The 21,703-nt window shown below is 41.4% G+C and overlaps 1 protein-coding gene across 6 annotated transcripts in view; it reads right to left on the reverse strand.

Annotated features, from left to right (window-relative positions):
• The window catches only part of akt3a (v-akt murine thymoma viral oncogene homolog 3a), a 460,369-nt gene that overhangs the window by 405,098 nt on the left and 33,568 nt on the right, over window positions 1–21,703 (reverse strand). For 2 of the 6 annotated variants that reach the window (XM_048601229.1, XM_048601230.1), the window contains exon 2: window positions 10,168–10,242. The exons of the other annotated variants lie outside the window; for them this stretch is intronic. In XM_048601229.1, the coding sequence (XP_048457186.1) occupies window positions 10,168–10,192 (25 nt within the window). In that variant the 5' untranslated portion in view covers window positions 10,193–10,242. The remainder of the gene's footprint in view (window positions 1–10,167; window positions 10,243–21,703) is intronic. 6 annotated transcript variants of the gene reach the window in all.

Genomic DNA, 21,703 nt, shown 5'->3' on the forward strand with positions numbered 1-21,703 from the left:
ATGATGTCACATTCCTCCGCTGCTGATAGACATCTCAATTCACACCTTTTTTTTTTAAAAAACAGTTAACTCTTGATCTAGAGTGTTTACTTGATGTAGTAAATCCTAGTTAAGGCACCTCTGTCTCCCTTTGAACCAAAATTTCAAACAGGAAATCAGTTTACTTGGGCTTTGTCTCACCCATGTTTACCCTTTCATTTCTTGAAATGAAGTAGCAAGCAAAAGCTATAAAATCTAGTTTATTACGTATACTTGTGAACCACAACTGGTTCCCATTAATCATAGAAAGCAAATTCATTCATATACCAGACAAGAAACTCGAGGTCAAAAAAATCATCTTAAGCTAAACTGAGGTGTTATTTAAGGATTTCCTTCATTCAATCACAGGATGTGGGTATTGCTGACTAGCCATCCTTAATCGTCCTTGAGAGCATGGTGGTCTGCTGCACTCTTGAACTGCAGCAATCCATAGGAGGTAATTATACACAGAGTGCTGTTAGGGACAGTCTTCCTTCTGGGATCTTAATTCAGAACTATATCACTGTTCCATCACTGTCACTAAGTCTTTTCCCCAGGGTAGGAAAGGCCAAAACCAGAGGGCATAGGTTTCTGGTGAGGGGAACAATTTAAAAGATACCTGAGGAGCAACATTTTCGGCAGGGGGTGTCTATGGAATAAGCTGCCAAAGGAAGTGGTGGAGGCTGGTACAATTACAACATTTAAGAAGCATCTGGATGGGTACATGAATAGGAAGGGGTTAAACAGATAGGGGCCAAAAGCTGGCAAATGGGACTAGATTAATTTAGAATATCTGGTCTGCATGGTTGAGTTGGACCAAAGGGTCTGATTCAGACGCTAAGTCAGAATGGTCTGGGCTTGAGGGGAAACTTCACAGAAATGCCACCTATGCATAATCTTATCCTTCTGGGCAGCAGAGATCATGGGTTTGGAAGTTGCTGTCCAAGGAGCCTTGGTGAGTTGGTGCAGTGCATCTTACAAATGTTGTGAATCATGGCAATATGTCAGTGAAGAAGAGAGTGAATGTTGAGTTACTGAATGGGATGTCAATCAAATGGACAACTTTCTTCTGGATTGTGTCAAACTGCACTCATTCCAGACAAATGAAGAGGATTCCATCACATTCCTGACTTGTACTTTGTAAATGCTGGACAGATTGGAGGAGCCAGGTGACTTTTTTGCCACAAAATTTCCACCCTCTGCTCTGTTATAGTCACAGTAATTATATGACTGGTCCAGTTCCACTTCGAGGCAAGATAACCCCCAGGATGTTGACAGTAGTTGATTCAACGATAGTAATGCCTTTGAATGTCAAGTGGTAATGACTGGATTCCCACTGGAGAGAAAACGTTCATTGCCTGGCGCTGTGGTGAGAATGTTACTTGACACTTAATATCCATATCTGGAATTATCCATGTCTTACCAAAGCAGTGCGTCCAAATGCAGCATCTGATTAGCAAATGACACTGAACGTTATGCAATAATCAAAAGTTCCCACCTCTCACATTATGATGAGGAGGTTCTTCCTGAAGCAGCTGATGATGATCGAGTCACTGACTTCAGTCTTAAGTTTCACAAGGGCTCCTCAATTTCAGAATCAAATATTGCTTTAATGTCAAGACAAAATCATGGAGTTCTCCAGTATTTTGCATTAGTATTTACTGTGGAGAAGGATATGGAAGCTAGAGAACTTGGGGAAATAATTAGTGATATCTTGAAAAGTGTCCATGTTACAGGTGGTGGTGCTCAGTCTTAAAACACAAAGGCGGATAAATCCCCAGGACCTGATCAGGTGTACCGCAGAACTTTGAGAAATTAAGGAAGTGATTGCTGGGCCCCTTGCGGAGATATTTATCTCGATAGCCCTGGGTGAGGTACCAGAAGACTGGAGGTTGGCTAACCTGGTGCCATTATTTAACAAAGTTGGTAAGGAAAAGCCAGGGAACAAGAGAGGTGAGCCTGACAGTGGTGGGTAAGTTGTTGGAGGGGATTCTGAGGGACAGGATTTACACGTACGTCGAAGACAAGGATTTATTGGAGGTAGTCAACTTGGCTGTGTGGGGGGAAATAGTGCATCACTAACTTGATTGTCACTTGTTCAAAAAAACTCAAGACTGATGAAGGCAGAGCTGTGGACATTGTCTACAGGGACTTCAGTAAGGCACTCGACAAGGTTCCACATGGTAGACTGGTTAGCAAGGTTAGATCACATGGACTAGACATTTCAATACAAAATTGGCTCAAAAGGTAGGAGACAGAGGGTGGTTGTGCAGGGTTGTTTGTTGGTCTGGAGGCCTGTGACCAGTGGTATGCCATAAGGATCAGTGCTGGGTCCACTGCTTTTTGTCATTTTATATAAATGATTTGGATGTGAATAAAAGGAAGTATGGTCAGCAAATTTGCAGATGACACCAAAATAGGTGGTGCAGTGGACAGTGAGGAAGGTTACCTCAAAGTACAACAGGACCTCAAGTTATATGGGCCAAGGAGTGGCAGATGTAGTTTAAATTTAGATAAACGCATGGTGCTGCATTTTGGTAAGGCAGATCATACTTATACAATTAACGGTAAAGTCCTGGGGAGTGTTCCCAAACAAAGAGATTTTGGGGTGCAAGGTTTCATAGTTCCTAGAAAGTGGAGTTGCAGGCAGATAGGATAGTGAAGGTGGCATTTGGTATGCTTGCCTTTCTTGGTCAGTGCATAGAGTACAGGAGCTGGGAGGTCATTTGCAGCTGTACAGGACATTGGTTAGGCCACTTTTGGAAAACTGCATTCAGTTCTGGTCTAGTCTCCCCGCTATAGGAAAGATCTTGTGAAACTTGAAAGGATTCAGAAAAGATTTACAATGATGTTGCATCAAAGGTCGGATGGTTTGAGCAATGGGGAGAGGTTGAATAGGCTGGGGCTATTTTCCCTAAAGCAGAGGCTGAGGGTTGACCTTCGAGGTTTATAAAATCATGAGGGGCGTGGATAGGGTGAATAGAAGAGGCCTCTTCCCCAGGGCAGGGGAGTCCAAAACTGGAGGGCATAGGTTTAAGATGAGAGCAGGAAGATTTAAAGGGACCTAAGGGGCAACCTTTTCACGCAGAGGGTAGTACACATATGGAATGAGCTGCCAGAGGTGGAGGATGAGGCTGGTACAATAGCATTTAAAGAGACATCTAAATGGGTAAAAACACTGGAAGGGTTAAAGGAAGATGGGCCAATGCTGACAAATGGAACTAGAGTAATCTAGGATATCTGGTCAGCATGGATGAGTTAGACTGAAGGATCTGTTTCCATGAAGATCAGCTCTTATGCCCATGTTTAGACTTAAGTTGTGATGAAGTCAAGGACCAAGTGAGCCTGCCAGAAACCAAACTGAGCATCAGGGAGCAGGTTATTATTTCGCGAGTATCACTCGATAGGATTGTCAACGACACCAACCAACACTCTGCTGATGATTGACTTGTGCGGAAATTAGTCAGGTTGGAATTTAAAACATTTTGTGGACAGGACATACCTGAGCAATATTCCACTTTGCCCAGTTGATGCCAGCGTCATAGCTATAATAGAACAGCTTGGCTAAAGGCATTTGGTTTTGGAACATAAATCTTCAAGACTAAAATTGCCAGAATGTTGTCAGAGCCCATAGCCTTTGCAGCATCCAATGCCTTCAATTAATTATGGATATCACATGGATCAACTTCTTTGTCCCCCCTTTATTCATCCACAGGATGTGGGCACCACCGGCTAGGATAGTATTTATTGACCATCTCTAGTTACCCTTGAGAAGGTGGTGGTGGGCTGCCTTTTCAAACCATGTAATCCATTTGTTCTGGTTACACCCACAATACCATCAGGGAGGGCATTCCAAGACTCCAATCCATTTGCTATGCTTGGAACCTCAGAAGGAGTCAGATGGATTATCCATCCAAAACTGCCTGAAGATGCTTCTGAATGTATAAACTTCATGCTTTGTTCACCCATCATTCAGGATGGGAGACATGTCCAGCGAGTTGTTTAATTTTCCATTATTATTCATGACTGACGATGGAGGGCTACAAAGCTCCAATCTGATCCGTGGGATGTGGGATCACTTAGCTTGGTGTATTGCATGCTTCTGATACTGTTTGGTACAGTGGTCATCCTTAGCTTCACCAGGTTGACACAGTTTTAAGTACACCTGGTGCTCCCGCTGGCATGTCCTCCGGCACCATTTATTGAACTTCACTTTTCCAAACTGAAATGGTATTCGCCACTATTCTTCCAGCCTGACCACCTTCCTGCAGATATGGCCAAGCAGCATCAGAGGAGCAGGGAGGCTGACGCCCCCTTGACCTGTCCGTCCTCCCTGGACTGACCTATCTCCTCCCTACCTACGCTCCCCTTTACTGGCTCCACCCCGCCTCTTTGACCTGTCTGTTTCCTCTCCACCCATCTTCTCTTCTATCCGCCTCCCACTCTCTCCCTATTTATTTCAGAAGCCCCTTCCCGTCCCCCATTTCTGATGAAGGGTCTAGGCCCGAAACGTCAGCCTTCCTGCTCGGCCTGTGTTCATCCAGCTCTACACCTTGTTATCTCAAGATTTTCCAGCATCTGCAGTTCCTACTATCTCTGATACCTTCAGTTACCCTCCTGGTTGCCCCCTCAAAAATGTTCAAATCAAGTTAGTCAGACAAATTTACATTTGTGCTTGATAAATCCATGCTTTTCTAAAAGAAGAATGATACAGTCTCAAGGTTTTCCAAATAATTTTCCCATCACAGATTAAGGTTACTGATGCGCTTTGTGGTTTGCTGCGTTAGCCCTTGTAACGTATGCTACAGAGAATCAGGATGTGGAGGGGCCGGTGTTGAACTGAGGTGGACAAGGTCAGAAATTACAACACCAGGTTATAGTCCAACAAGTTTATTTGAAAAAACAAATCTCTGAGCCTCAGTTCTTCTTCAGGTGTCAGTGAAGGAGGACTGAGGCTCCGCAAGCTTGTGTTTTCAAATAAACCTGTTGGACTATAACCTGGTGTCGTATGATTTCTGACACAGTCAGGGTCTTAAGACTTCACAACTTGAATTTATTCAGACTGATTACACATCTACACTACCACAGACTCGCATAATCTGGATTCTGCATTTACTAATCTTACTGTATATTATATACACAAACAGCTGATGGGCTGAAGGCATTGACTCCATTATTGCAAAAGTGCAATTGAGGGAAAGACAAATTTTCACATCATTGAGACGTTCTGGTGTAAAGTCTTAAAAAGGTACAGGCCTGTCTCGTTAAAGAGTGGGAACTCTTTTCCAATAAGATATGCAATGATACAGATTAATTGTCTGCACATTGTGGTGGATGCACAGCTCAACCAGATCTAGTCCTTAGAGAGTTCTCAATTTAGTGGAATAGCTTCATTCTATGGTGCACTGTTGTCATACATGGGTACATATTATTGGTTAAGAGAAGTGTTTGTTATTTGGCATGACTTGAGAAAGGATGTACTGGCACTGGAGGAGGTGCAAAGGAGGTTCACTAGGTTGATTCCGGAGTTGATGGGGTTGGCTTATGAGGAGAGACTGAGTAGATTGGGATTATATTCATTGGAATTCAGAAGATTGAGGGGGGATCTTATAGAAACACATAAAATTATGAAGGGAATAGATAAGATAGAAGTAGAGAGGATGTTTCCACTGGCAGGTGAAGCTAGGACAAGAGGGCACAGCCTCAAGATTAGAGGGAGAAGATTTAGGACTGAACTGAGAAGGAATTTCCTCACCCAGAGGGTTGTTAATCTATGGAATTCCTTGCCCAGTGAAGTAGTTGACGCTACTTCAGTAAATGTTTTTAAAAAAAAGGTAGATTTTTTTTGAACAATAAAGGAATTAAGGGATACGGTGAGAACGCGGGTAAGTGGATCTGAGTCCACGAAAGGATCAGCCATGATCTTACTGAATGGCGGAGCAGGCTCGAAGGGCCAGAAGGCCTACTCCTGCTCCTAGTTCTTACGTTCTTATGTCATCTCCAATATCCCAGTCATCAATCTTGTAAAAATGAGTGGTTGATATCCAATTCTGATTCATACCTATTTCTCCACAGGACTACGTCAGAAGTCACATGACCAGGTTATAATCCAACAGGTTTGTTTGGAATCACAAGCCTTCTGAGCGCAACTTCTTCGTCAAGTGAATTGGAAAGTACGCTTCTCTCCATCTCACCCGATGAAGGAGTCACGTTCTGAAAGCTTGTGACTTTAAAATAAACCTGTTGGACAAGGACATGATATCATATGATTTCCGACTTTGTCCACCCCAGTCCAACACCAGCACCTCCACTTCACATGACTAGACTATTGCTCATTACAACATATGACTTGTACAGACATAACACATCTTTCCACAAACTCACATTCCAATGAAAATCTCCAATTTGTATGCTTTGACCTGGTTCAAAATGCGCTAATGGTCTGCATGATCATTGATCATACTCTTATTCCATTTTCGCAGCCCTAAAACTCGTAGTCCTGTGCCTGTTTGTGATGTCTTCACCTAAAGAACAGCAATGACAACGTAAATAGCAATATTGACTGGTAAGGCCTCTTATTATTTTTCCTTTCATTGAATTGCATTTCCTGTAGAAATCAGTTCCTTGGATTGGAGCTGTTCTTTTAGCACCTTTTAATTGCCCTTTTAAAAAAAGGGAGCAGGAGTAAGCAAGTTAGGCCCTCAACCTACTCTGCCATTTGATACGATCGTGGTAGACCTCATCTCAGCCTCAACTCCACCTTCCTGCTTTTTCTCCATAACCCTTCAATACATTAATTGAAAACCTGTCTCCTCAAAAATTTACTCAATGCTCCAGTATTCACTGCACTCTTCGGTAGTGAATTCCACTGATTCACAATCCTTTGAAATAAGGAAGTCCTCATCTGTTTTAAACATGCTCCCCTTAGCCTAAAACTATAACCCGTCATGCTAGTAGATGCAGCAAAGACGTTTCCTCATGTGTGGGGCAATCAACTTCAGCATCTTATTCACAATTAGATCTCTTTTCATTCTTCTATACTCCAGAAAAATGTAGGCCTAAACTGTTCAATCTCTATTTAAGAGAGACCCTTCACCTCTACAATCTAGTGAATCTTTTCTGACCTACCTCCAATACAACTACATCCCTCAAGTAACAGATTCAAAAAATTGTGCACAACACTCCAGGTGCAATCTCACTAATGCTTCAGTTTCAGCAACACTTTCCTACTTCTGTAGTATTCCTTTTGCAATAAATGGCAAAATTCTATTTGCCTCCCTCATTACCCGTTATGTCCAGATACTAGCTCTCCTCAATTCACATGAGGACACCCAGATCCCTCTGCAATGAAGAATTCTAAAAAGGTTCTCTCCATCTTTTCCTCTGACCAAAATGGTTAACCCCTCACTTATCTATATTAAACTTCATGTGCCAAATTTTGGCCCATTTACCTAACCTGTTCCCATACATTTATAAATTTATTTCTTCATGGCAACTTAAATTCACACCTATTTTAGTGTCGTGTGCAAATCTGGCTGAAGTACTTTCTATCCCCATATCCATGTCATTCGTATACATTATAAATAGTTGGGGTCCCGAGAACTAAATTAGTGGGGTGACACAGGGTTATGTCTTGCCAACCAGAATAAGACCCATTTATGCTGACTGCCAGCTCTGTTGGTTAGCCAATCCTCTATCCAAGAGAACACGTTACCCTTAACCCCATGTGATCTCTTTCCACATTAACCTTCTGTGTCACATCTTACCAAATGCTTCTGGAATTCCAGATATGCTATAGCTACAGGATCCCCATTATCCGTATCGCCTGTTACATCTTCAAAGAACTCTAGCAAATTAGTCAAATGTTTACCTTTCATAAAACCATGCTGTTCTGATGTATTACATTTTGGCTTTTCAAATATCCTGTTATTACTGCCTTAATAATGGATTCTAACAATTTCCAAATGACAAATCAAACTAATCAGTCTGTAGTTTCCTACTCTCTCCTCCCTCCCTCTTTGAATAAGGATGTTATTAGTTATTTTTCCAATCCCCTGGAACCTTTCCAAGTCAAGGGAATTTTTGAAAACTGTAGCCATTGATTCACTATCTCTGAACCCGCAGACCTGTATGCCCTTCAACCCCAGTTTGCTCAGCACCGTCTCCCTAGTGGTGGTGATCGCTTTCATTTCCTCCCTTTCCATAGCCTCTGCATTACCATTCCAATATGAACAGTTGGTGTCCTCCATCGTGACAACTGAAGTAAAATACAGATTTAGTGACTCTACCCATTTCTGTGTTCCCCAGTATTAACGCCCCAGTCATCCTCCAAGGGAGCAACATTCACTTTAGCTACTCTCTTCCTTTTTATATACTTGGAGAAACATTTGCTATCCGTTTTTACATTTCGCACTAGTTTCCTTTCATAATTTATTTTTCCTCTTTTTATAGCTTTTTCTTGTAAATCGTTGATCTTTAAAAACTTCAAAATCTTCTAGACTGCCACTCACCTCAACAATAGGGTATGCTTTAGTTGTCGTCTTTATATTATCTTTAATTTCCTTAAAATTGGAGTTGTCCTGGGCTTCTTGAAAACTGCCAATTTCTTTTTGCAAGAGAGAAGGGGATAGAATACACACTTGTACTTCAACACAGATTGCAGCCTTTAGTTTTGATTGTAGTTGTGAACTTTAATTCTAAACAAGAGGTCATGATTGACTCTTGAAAAATGATTTTTCAACTACTATGCTGCTGTCATCACTTTAGCCTTTGGCACCAAGTTACTCAGGTTAGCAGTCACGACTAGCTTTTAGTGCCTACAAACAACTGTCATAGATGTGTACAACATGGAAACAAACCCTTTGGTCCAACTCATCCATGCTGACCAGATATCCTAAATTAATCTAGTCCCATTTGCCAGCATTTGGCCCATATCCCTCTAAACCCTTCCTATTCAGACACCCATCCAGATGCCTTTTAAATGTTGTAATTCAGCCTCAACCACTTCCTGTGGCAGCTCATTCCATACACACAACACCCTCTGCATGAAAACATTGCCCCTTAAGTCCCTTTTAAATCTTTCTCCACTTGCAGTATTCCAAAAGTGGCCTAACCAATTTCCTGTACAGCTGCAACATGATCTCCCAACTCCTATAACTCAATGCACTGGCCAATAAAGGCAAGCATACCAAAACGCCACCTTCACTATCGTATTTACCTGTGAGTCCATTTTCTAGATGGACCTTCTAGCTCTCTACGTCAACGCGTGCAACATACGTCACGAAGAGTTGGGTTCGTGTTGAGACACAAGTCTTAAGTTCATTAACACTATTCATATGGCTATGATATCACAGATTTACAAGAAGAGAGTCTAGATTCTGTTCTTATTGATGCTAGGTACATCAGGTGGGCAACTGACTAAAGACACAATGTAGCTCCATTGCAGAGAATGGCTGAAGACAAGACATGAAACTTTTTAACCAGAAGTCACATGCTGTGATATCAAACATCTTAAATGTATGCTGCCTGTCTGGTCTGGAATCTCTTATAATTCAATAATAATTACTTAAGTTATCCCTTCCTGATTTTTCAAAGAAAGTATGTTTGAAGTCCTCCAGTGCCATGCCTGTAGCCAGTACTCTTCCTACTGCTGCTCACTTCCACATTTTCTTGCCTCCAACCACTCCTCATTTTCTGTAATACTTTACACAGCATCACTACCACAAGTGCATCACCCTTAGGAATGCAAGTTTGCAGGTTTGTGTGCAAAGTTGCACAAGTGTCCAACAATGCAGGGTGAACCGATGGCGCAATTGACAAATACACACTTCAAATTACAAATAACTATAATCGGATCAAACCGAAGAATAACTGGTTTGTGTAACATTAGAGGAAGCTGGGAAGACAGCAGAGGCCCAAAATATACAATGACAAATTATTTGAGTGTACTGAAGCATGGGCACCTGGGATAAGCACATATGCAAAACGAACTCCCAGACTAGTTGTGCCCAAATATAAATCGGAGCTTCAGGAACTGCTGAAAACAATTAAAGGCTAAAACGGAAGATACCGTGAAAGGTATCACCAAAGGCTCTTGTAGCAAGTGTAGTGTCCCTACCTTGGAGTCAAAGCTCCAGATTCAAATCTCACCTGCTCCAAGATTGTCATAACACATGTGACCACGTTAAAAACCATCCAGGAATTATCACCATCTTGAGAAGACAGCTTAAAAAAAAGGGGAAAATTATGAACTTCAGTGTTTTAAACAGAACAGAAGGAATGTAATACAGTAATCCAAAAGTGTTGCATGAGCGTTAGGTATTCAGTGTTGCATAACTTACAAAAAGATTAGCCACAAGCAACTCCATCCTACTGTGAAGCAACCTATTGCTGCAGGTTGACAGTACACCATAGAAATATAGTACAGGCAACACCTCAGTTGAGAACAAGTTCCATTCGACAGTCTGTTCACAAGTCAGGGCAGTAAGGGAGCCCCTCAAGTGCAAGGAATACTTATATGTTGGATCTTTAAAATTACACTCCTGTATGAGATCTAACTAAAGTAGTAATGTTTCTACATCGGGCATGGACTATTTAAAGAGATTCTAATGTCAAATGAAAGAAGGGTGCTTCTGCACTGGTAAGGCGCATGACCCGTCTGCTTGTCGACCAAGGCACTTAACAAAATGCACGTAAACCAGCAGAGGGAAGGCAAACAACTAGAATCCATGGCTCAGACTAGAGTCAGTGGTACAAAAGAAATAGAATGAAGTCCTGGAAAGGGTGTTTTGTGAACAAGGAAATTAAGAGGATTCAGAATTATCCTTGACAGTATAGGAATAGGCAAGTAAATCAAGTGATTAAGAAATCAGGAGCATCTACTGGCATTCACAACTGTGTACGCACACTGATCCAGAAACATGTGCACACACTGATCCAGAAACACGCACGCACAGAATTTCAAACCTGCTACATCAGTATTTCAGTTTGTATGCTCTGAGCACTGGTATCAGCAGGCACAGTCCTAACCTCCAGAGAATGATGGGCTTCACCTGAACAAAATAAGGGCAATATTTTCACAGCAAGGAATTAATGCTGTGCAGAAACACTGGAGAAGCATTAGTATGCAAGATAAAGCAAAAGAAAAACAAGTAACATGGGAATATATAAAAGAGAAAAGAGAAAATAGAAAAGTAACAGATTGAGGATGAATTAAAACGAATTGAGACATTGATCAAGAGAAAGAAGAAAGTAAAACAGAAAGAGGAAAGAAAGTAACAGCATGGAAAGAAACAGCTGGAGCAAAACAAAAGCATGCAGTAAAGAGAGAGGGGCCAAAATGAAGAGAGAAATCAGCATGCATGAGGGCATACACAGAAAGAAATAAAGGAGCACAAGTGAGTGATACATAGGTCAACCTTCCCAATGAGGGCAGGAGACGAGACAGAATAACAAAAACAGACATGTCCTGTTGCCATAGCAGTTATAGGTGGCAACAGTTCAGTGACAGTAGCAGCTACAGTGTTGCTGCGACAGTGGTGGTTATCAGGCCTAGTGGAACTGTACTTTGGGCCTATGTGGCGAACAAGCCAACCTTACTGCCTCTAGTGAATTGAATAATAGATATCTATGTGAACAGTTGCTACAGATATGCAATTTATATACAAATATAACCCAACAGAAGCGAGTCAATGAGAACTATTTGCTTTGTTAAGTACTGAATCATAGATGCATCTTAACTCTCCTTATTAAAAAAAAAAGGATAAAATATAGAGGTAATTCTAAACAAGCGTGTCAGGTGTAATATTAAATTTTTCCTTCTGCAGTGGCAAACAACAAGCTAGAGTACATAAATTCTGGTACCAGATCACTAATTTATATCCACAAAGTCAGTACTCCGACATCAACTGAGCAAATGAAGGATAGTCAGCAAATTTATTTGTATACCATCATTGCTCCCATAAACCAACCAATGTAAACAGTTCTAAAACACATGTTTCTTTAATTATTCTCATAAGTACATGTTATACAACAAAAGGTGTTTTTGTTTCATATTTATTGCAATAAGTTGGACTTTGGTTGTTTTAATATTGCTCAGTACTTGAACAAGGATGATTGCTGTTTTCACAAAATAAATTTTAAAATTGAATCAGAGATAGTAGGAACTGCAGATGCTGGAGAATCAGAGACAACAAGGTGCAGGGCTGGATGAACACAGCAGGCCAAGCAACATCATAGGAGCAGGAAGGCTGACGTTTCGGGCCTAGACCCTTCATCAGAAAAGGGGGAGGGGGAAGGGGGTTCTGAAATAAATAGGGAGAGAGTGGGAGGTGGACAGAAGATGGATAGAGGAGAGGATATGTGGAGAGGAAACAAACAGGTCGAAGAGGCGGGGATGGAGCCAGTAAAGGTGAGTGTAGGTGGGGAGTTAGGGAGGGGATAGGTCAGTCCAGGGAGGATGGACAGGTCAAGGGGGCGAGAGGTCAAGGGGGCGAGATGAGGTTAGGTCGGTAGGAGATGGGGATGTGGCTTGAGGTGGGAGGAAGAACAGGTTAGGGAGGCGGAGACAAGCTGGACTGGTTTGGGAATGCGGTAGGGGGAGGGGAGATTTTGAAGCTTGTGAAATCCACATTGATACCATTGGGCTGCAGGGTTCCCAAGCGGAATATGAGTTGCTGTTCCTGCAACCTTCGGGTGGCATCGTTGTGGCACTGCAGGAGGCCCAGGATGGACATGTCATCTGAGGAATGGGAGGGGGAGTTGAAATGGTTCGCGACTGGGAGGTGCAGTTGTTTAGTGCGAACCGAGCGTAGGTGCTCTGCAAAGCGGTCCCCAAGCCTCCGCTTGGTTTCCCCGATGTAGAGGAAGCCACACCAGGTACAGCGGATGCAGTATACCACATTGGCAGATGTGCAGGTGAACATCTGCTTGATGGGGAAAGTCTTCTTGGGGCCTGGAATGGGGGTAAATTTTAAAGGCATTTATTTAAACCTATGAATCTATATTACAATTTGAGTCATACATTCAACATTTGAAATAAACACCTCCTACAAAAATTACAACCTTAAAGTTTGCCCCAAAACCTCTTAGGTGATCTAGTTCAAATATAGTTTTTAATTGTTAATGGGATCACTAACCCCATAACGATTCCCATTATCACATGGTGTCATTACTTTATCCCACAAATCATTCCAGAAACATTTCCTTACCTTTCTCTTAACCCACGCACCCCCACCCCAGTTCAGTTACTGCAATTTTTAATGTCGGATTCCAAAAAACATGTTCCATAACATGACTACATTTCCAACCAATGCACTTTAAGTCAGGAATATTGACATGATCCAGTGTGGTGCAGGCACGAGGAACCAGAATTGGTGCACCCGCCTCTCCTTCACCAGCCCGTTCTCCATCCCGTTCTCCTCTACCTTCATTATTCTGCTCACCACTCTGTCCACCTTCCTACTGCTACCCTCACTGTCCACCCCTCCACTTCACTTAACGAGAGAGACAGAGAGCCAATGAGGAATTGTGTGTGGCACTAAGGGCTCTCTCTCAACACTCAACTGGATCAATGGTTCTCTAACTTCATGAGCACCAGGTTGCTAAACTAAATTATGAGCGTGTCCTGTAGTGTGCTGGCAGCACGCATTCCAGTGCAACAGAGGCACACCACACTGCAAGAGATGCCATCTTTTCGTTGAACAGAGGCCTCATTTGCCTGCTTGAGTGGATACAAGATTCCTTAGAACTTTTTGATTAAAAAACAGCACTGTGTACTGACAGCTAGTTGTACTTCAAATCAACATTACAAAAACAGATTTGGTCATTATCATACTGCTGCTTGTAGGAGCTTGCTGCGCACAAAACATCCTGTTTCCTATAAACAGGAAGTACACTTCTAGAATATTTTATTGGCTGTAAAGCACAGATATTTGGAGATTTTCAAAATGGCTTTATAAATGCAACTTTTTGCTTTAGTAAATTATAGCTTCAGGTCTCTGCCTTTTCCAAGTGCTTTTGACTTAGTATTTTTGTGTTTTGAGATTCTGTTAACTGAATGTCAAAGCAGATTATGCAACCTAAACAAGTATATACCGGGGCACATTTAGTATAATTCAAAACAGGTGTCTGGAGTACTTTTCTTCAGCACCTAAAGGAACTATTTTTTCCACACGCGGCACATGTCCATTTCAATATGTAGACCGCTTCAAAACAAAACATCATAGCAGGTCCAGACTTTCAAGACGGACAGGATACTGACAAAACTTAGTCAAGAATGTTCGCGATTTACAGTGTTTTTGCATATAAAAAGATGCACTGAAGTGCTTTATAGCTAATTATTCTGAACTATTGTCCCTGTTGTCAGAAAGGCACGCAAGCCAGTCAAATCAATAAGCTGCCTAAAACAATAAATAAAGTCAAACTGGTCGAAGTTTTAATTTTTCATCCCTGGGGCTCTGGATATGGTCTAGGTGAACTAACAAGTAGGATAAACCTGTTGACGTCACTTTTCCATATTGTGGATCACATATCCACCTGTCTGTGACAGTTTTGGTGGGAGTGACCACTGAATGAACTTCACGGAAACAAAATCCTATCAAGCATGACATACTGTGTGGTGGGACAGTATCACCATGCCAAATGAGATGGCTTGAGAACAGAGCAGAGTTCAAACACATCTACACAGTACTGTGGACCACTAGAATTGTACTCTTGCATAGTTTGTAAACTCATTGCTTCACAGTCCCCCTCTATCATTATCAAAATGGGGATTGACCCTCGTTTAATGTAAGGTGCAAGCCAGGAGCAGCACCAGCCATACCTAAAAGGTGTATCAATCCGGTGGAGCTACAGCAAAGGACGAATGTGTTAAAGAATGGAAGTCGCATGCTGTAGAAGCAGCTAAGAAATTCTCCATTCAATGGATTGGACCAAAGTTCTGCAGTACTGCCACATCCATTCTTGAACGTATTGAACAATTAACTGGAGGAGGGAACTCTACGAACATCCCACCATCAGTTATGGCAAAGCCCTGAATGTTAGTGCAAAAGAGGAAGTTGAAGTAGTACTCACCTTAATGCACACTTTTTAATTAAAAACAGTTGCCAAACTGAAAGTATATGCCCAATGTAGCTCTTGCAGTTCTGAAACCACAGATGATTCAGGATAGATGCAGTCAGCCAGGATCTGCAAAGTTACAAGGGCAGCACTGAAATACAATTTTCATGACAGTCCGCAGGAAAATGCCTCAATAGTTGCAATCACTCTTGTATAGGGCTACAAGCTTAGCATCACATATCTCCTGGGTACAAGACTCTCCCTCTAGCCAAGGTACAGAGATTCATGCTGATGTAGCAAAAAAATGCCACTTTCAACATTGAGTTCAGATAGTATGGCACTATCACCCGGAGCTTTACCTTTGGCAATCAAGACAAAAGCTTTGCTGAGCTCTTCCACTGTAGATGCAATATCCAGCCTAGCCATGGCAGACAGGCTTTTAATGGTTCTACAGCTTCTTTGGTTACAGTGCTCCCCTGGAGTGCAACTCAAGGCAGTGTTCTACCCATCTCCAATCAATTTTTGCAATCTGAGATTCCTTTGTCTTTCTTTCATTGCGTTACAATCCTGGCTAATGTTAATACTAGATGTGAGAAATCCCAAAGCACAGTATGTTTTGCTAGATCCTAGTTTTTTTTTTATTAAAGTCCCTTGGAGATGAGTCACTCAACAAGTCAGTCAGTGTACTTCTAACCAAATAGAACCTTTTTAAGGAGAAAGCATTAATTATACACACCAGACAAAAAAAAAAGAGGAGGAGGCTTGGAGGTTCAAAAACAAAACACCAGAAACATTCAAATGCAGGCTATTTGTTTTATTCCAGTAACTTCCTCAAGCATCAAACCTGAGTGAAGGTTCACCATTCTCCATAAAAAAGGCTGCTTGCTCAAGCTGGTACAGTGGCACTTGTTTTCCTTCTCCTGAATACTGCACATTCACTAGATCCAATTCTTCAGATGGGAGCAGCCCTGGGCAAACTTTATATAGGCCACAGGATGCCCATGTCAAGGTCCACCTGTTTTACTCACGAGTCCAAAGGTAAGGCAAGGCACTGGCTTGGTTGCAGGAGGTTCTGGAAAGCTGACAGACATCACTCCATCTTTGGGCTCATCTCCAAATTTTTCAGGGTTGACTCCTTTGGCACTCAACACTCCACAGACACAGTGCAGCTATGTCCATTGCTCTCATGAAGCAAGCATCCAGTAAAGACAAGTTCACATGCCAGAGGACTTGCACATTGCAAAACTATAAGCCAAACCTCCTCAAATCTTCAATGTAGCTTTAGCTGGGGGCACAAAGGACCCCATAAATCAGTCACATCTCAGTTGGTAAAGGTTTCACAAGTTGTAAAGGTTCATGGTTGACTCCAGGGACTGACCATTAAAAAAAAAAAAAATCACTGATGTTGTTGTGCAATATTGAAGGAGGCTGCACGACTGAAGATAGTGTGTCTTGTGTTCCACAGGTCAACATATCTATAGAGTGCAGTTAAAGAGAATTAATATGCCTTCACTTGTATGTGCTACTTTGCTTCTCACTTTCCACCAACACTGCTGGTTAGCAGCAATATTTCCATACCTTTTCCATTGGCAGGTCTTGATTTGTATCCCCTCATGATAACATAATCCAATACAAGCTGAATCATTAACTCTGTTCCAGTTTGGAGAGAAAAGTGAAAGTAATGACAATACTGTTTTATTAAAAGCTACACTTCTAGTGTGTCAAAATATAACTGCTGAATCTGTAGCTGAATTTAAACAATGGATGTTACACCTTTTCACTTGTCCATTCTAAAAATAAAAAGTACAATATTTTAAGCATCTTTAATTTTCATTACACAGGAACAGGGCTGTATTATACATGCATCTATGAAACATTTTTGTCAATGAAACCTCAAGAAAAAGGAAACCAAGCAATGGTCCAAAACAAAATGTTTGTTTTTGACAGTTAGTGCCACTATTTGCATAAGAATACTGGCACTTTCTTCACTATTTACATACCCTATTTTTTGAAACTGCCAATTTTATGAACACTTGTATTTTCAACAATCCTTTGCTTTGTTTCATCCTAATGCATTACTTAATTTTTAAAGTATTCCCAGTGGCTACCCATGATTTGAATGCTAATTAGCATACTTCCATACACACCAGACACCCCTCTAAACGAAAGGGTATGGTAGGGTCAAACCAACTGTCTGGACCACAGTATTTAACGAGTGAGGATGACAGATCTACAGCCAACAACCTTATATTAAAAAAAGGTACTTTACTGAAATAGGAATTCATTCACCAGGCTGTACTTAAAATTCATACAGCATTGACAGACTTGCTGCTAGGTTCCTTATTTTCCACCTAAACATCAAAAACCAAAACTATTTCATAAATGTATTCAGAAAGATCTAGGAAGGGTGAAGTGGGGCTGGTAGTACTGGACAAAGACTCAATTCTCAACCACATCATACCTTGCCAGGGCTAAGGCAAAAACCAAATCTATTGGGTTAAACAAGAGAGGTTGAATAATATTAACTAGAAAGACAGAAAAGAATCTGTAGATAAACTTCAACCAATTTCAAAAATAATGATAATTATCTGAATATAGGTCACAATACAAAGTGAAAGGGCAAGAAATTTCACAAGTGTGTACATTTGATCACCATTTATAGACTCAGCAGGAAAGCAAAAATGGAAACTGAGAATGCTCGAAATCCTTAGCAAGTTTGTATCATCTATGAGGAGGGTAACAGGGCAATGGCCTTTCATGGGGTGACAGGTCTTAAAGGTGACAAGGAGTCTTGAATTGTTGCAGTACATCTTGTAGGTAGTACACACTTCTGCCTGTGCACCTAGGGTGGAGGCAGTTAATGCTTTAAAGGTGTTAAGTGTGTACTGACCAACTGGGCCACTTTACCATGAAGTGTCAAGCAAATATCCAAATAAGTGGATAGCATTCCATCACACTCCTGACTTGTGCCTTGCAAGTGAAGAATAAAGGCTGTTACATAGTGCTAGAATCATTCACTACAGAATTCCCAGCTATTTGATCTGTTTGTGCAGTCACATATGTCTGACCAGAAAAAAAAATAAATCTGGACCAATGATAACTCTCAGCATGTTGATGGTGGGGATTTCAGTGATGACTATGTTTTTAAATATCGGATGGAGAGGATTAGATCCTCTTTTGCTGGAGATGGTACTTGCTTCATTTTTGTGGCTCAAATGTTATGTGCCACTTATCAGTCCAAGCCTGACATTGTCATGTCTTGTTGTTTGCAAGCAGGGACAGTTTCAAATCACAGGAGTTGTGAATGCACAAATGTTGATGCTAGAAGGAAGATAATTAATGAAACAGTTGAAGAATCCACCTGTATCAAGGGTATGTCATAACATCTTCGACCAGGTTTATTAGACAATATCTATGCTAGATGATTAAGGATTCTTGAGGGACAGTAGGAATGTCTCCACCTCTAAGCCAGGTGGCCTTGGTTCCAGAGGTGTATAATACCATCTTTGAACAAGTTGATCAGAAAATCTCTATGCCGAGGAGAATCCACAATAGGTATGATTCCAACCATGGAAATGTCCCTTCTACTCTGGGCAGTTTTTACAATAGACCTTTGCTGTCATGCAAAAACATGTGCTGCCTTGAAGTCGCACTCACTTCAGCTCTGGAATTTCCCCATTTTTGGGCCAAAGCACTAGTGCGGCAGCACCCAAGCAGTATCTGTTAGCTTACTGCTGACTAAGTACTGCCTGACAGTGCTAATAACACCTTCCAACACCTTACGGATGCTTGACCATTGACTAATGGGATAATAATTGGGCAAACTGGATTTGTTCTGATTTTCTTGTGGATAGAGCACATCTGAGCAGTGTTGTACATTGTGAGCAGATGACAATGTAGTAGTAGTTCTGGAACTGACATGACTAGTCCTGAAGCCCAGATTTTCAACAGCACAGCCAGCATTATTGTATCCAATACCTTCAGCTGTTTGTTAATCAGGTGGAGTGAATTGAATCTATGATGTATTTATGATATTGGGGTTCTCAAAAGAAGGCAATGACGGATTTCAATATACACATCCAACTGAAGATGGCTGAAAATGCTTCAACTTCCTCTTTTGCACTAACATTCAGGGCTTTGCCATAACTGATGGTGGGATGTTCGTAGAGTTCCCTCCTCCAGTTAATTGTTCAATACGTTCAAGAATGGATGTGGCAGTACTGCAGAACTTTGGTCCAATCCAATGAATGGAGAATTTCTTAGCTGCTTCTACAGCATGCGACTTCCATTCTTTAACACATTCGTCCTTTGCTGTAGCTCCACCGGATTGATACATCTTTTAGGTATGGCTGGTGCTGCTCCTGGCTTGCACCTTACATTAAACGAGGGTCAATCCCCATTTTGATAATGATAGAGGGGGACTGTGAAGCAATGAGTTTACAAACTACGCAAGAGTACAATTCTAGTGTGACTCAACTTACCATGTGAAAACATTTTTTCGTATCACATCTATGTTTATAAGTAATTAACTCTGAGCCCTGTCACAGGTGGAACAGTTTCTCCCTATCTATTCTATCCAGACTCCTTATGATATTGAAAACTTCAGTCAGATCTATTTTTAATCTTCTTTCCAAAGAGAACATTCCCAATATCTTTAATGTATCCTTGTAATTGAAGTTTCTCATCCCTGCAAATCACTTCTGCTCTCTGTGTTCACATCTTTCCTTTAAATATGGTGTCCAGAAATGTACACAATACTCCAGCTGAGGTTTAACAAGTGTTTCCTATACAAGTTCAGCATCACCTCCTTACTCTTGGTACTGTATACCTCTCAAAGCAACACAGGATACAGAGTGTTCATCCAGCCCTGCAGCCTCTGTGCTCCTATGATGCTGCTTGGCCTGCTGTGTTCATCCAGCCCTGCACCTTGTTGTCTCGGATTCTCCAGCATCTGCTGTTCCTACTATCACAGGATACAGAATACTTTATTAACCGCTTTCTCCACCTGTTCTGTCACCTTCTGCACATATTTCATCCAGGTCCTTCTGCTGCTGCACCAGCTTTAGAATTGCAAACCTTATATTGTGTAATCTACATTCCTCCTACCCAGCTGCATCATTTTACACTTCCTTCTGTTGAATTTCATTTGCTGTCTTCCCACTCCATTAGCTGGTCTACATCCTTTTGACATCTGTTCACACAGGTTTACAAGACTTCCAATTTTTATACACATGGAGGTTCATACACATCTTTAACAGTAGCAGAATGTTGATACAACTTGAAAATATATAAATATCCAAATGTTATATATAGCAAGTGTACAAAAGCAGTAAAATTATGTGCATCATTTATAAATCACTGGTAAGGCCTCAGGTGAGTCATGTATCCAATTCAAGAATAATATCAAGGCCTTAGGAGTTCAGAGATTTACTAGAATGGCACCAAAGTTGAGACATTTCATTTGCATGGAGAAATTAAAAGAAACTGGAATTGGTCTCTAGTGAGCAGAGAAGCTAAAGGGAAGATTTAACCAAGGTGGTCAAAATTATGAAGGATTTCTATTGAGTAAAACATGAAAAGGTTTCCATTGGCAGAACAGTCAACAACCAGTGAACGAAGAGTTGAGTTAATGGCAAAAGTATGAAAGCGACAGTAGGATATGCTGGGATAACAAGGCGTAGAGCTGGATGAACACAGCAGGCCAAGCAGCATCAAAGGAGCAGGAAAGCTGATGTTTCTGGTCTGGGCCATTTTTGTGAGAAATTGTTACAATCTGAAATGTTTTGTCTGAAAACAAAGGTGTTAAAAAGTTCAATAACTTTTTAAAAAAGCAACTGTGTACACACTTGAAGAAAAGTGTAAAGTCTAGGGAAAGGAGCAAACACAGCCAATTTAAGGTTAGCAAGGTTAGGTCACATGGAAGACAGGAGGACTAGCGATTTGGATACAAAATTGGCTGGAAGGTGAGACACAGAGTGGTGGTAGAGGGTTGCTTTTTGGACTGGAGGCCTATGACCAGCAGAGTGCCACAAGGACTGGTGCTGGGTCTGCTGTTTTTATCATCTATATAAGTGATTTGGATGCGAACATTGGAGGCATAAGTTAGTTTGCAGTTGACATGAAAATAAGCGGTGCAGTGGACAAAGAAGATTCTCTCAGAGAACAACAGGACCTTGATCAGATGAGCCAATGGGCCAAGGAGTGGCAGAATAGAGTTTAATTTAGATAAATGTGAGGTGTTGCATTTTGGTAAGGCAAACAAGGTAACTTAAATGGTAAGGTTCTGGGGAGTGTTGCTGAGCAAAGAGACCTTAGGGTGTAGGTTCATAGGTCCTTGAAAGCGGAGTCGCTTGTAGACAGGGTAGTGAAGGCAGCCTTTGGTACACTTGCCTTTATTGGTCAGTGCATTGAGTATAGGAGTTGAGGGGTCATATTGTGGCTGTACAGGATATTAGTTAGGCCACTTTGAATACTTCGTTCAATTCTAGACACCCTGTTATAGGAAAGATGTTGTGAAACTTGAAAGGTTCAGAAAAGATTTGCAAGAATGTTGCCAGGGTTGGCTGGAGAGTATATAGGAAGAGTAGGTTGGAGCTAATTTCCCTGGAGCGCACCTTATAGAGGTTTA

Source organism: Rhincodon typus, chromosome 9, assembly GCF_021869965.1.
Source record: "Rhincodon typus isolate 14 chromosome 9, sRhiTyp1.1, whole genome shotgun sequence".
Classification (NCBI taxonomy): domain Eukaryota; kingdom Metazoa; phylum Chordata; class Chondrichthyes; order Orectolobiformes; family Rhincodontidae; genus Rhincodon; species Rhincodon typus.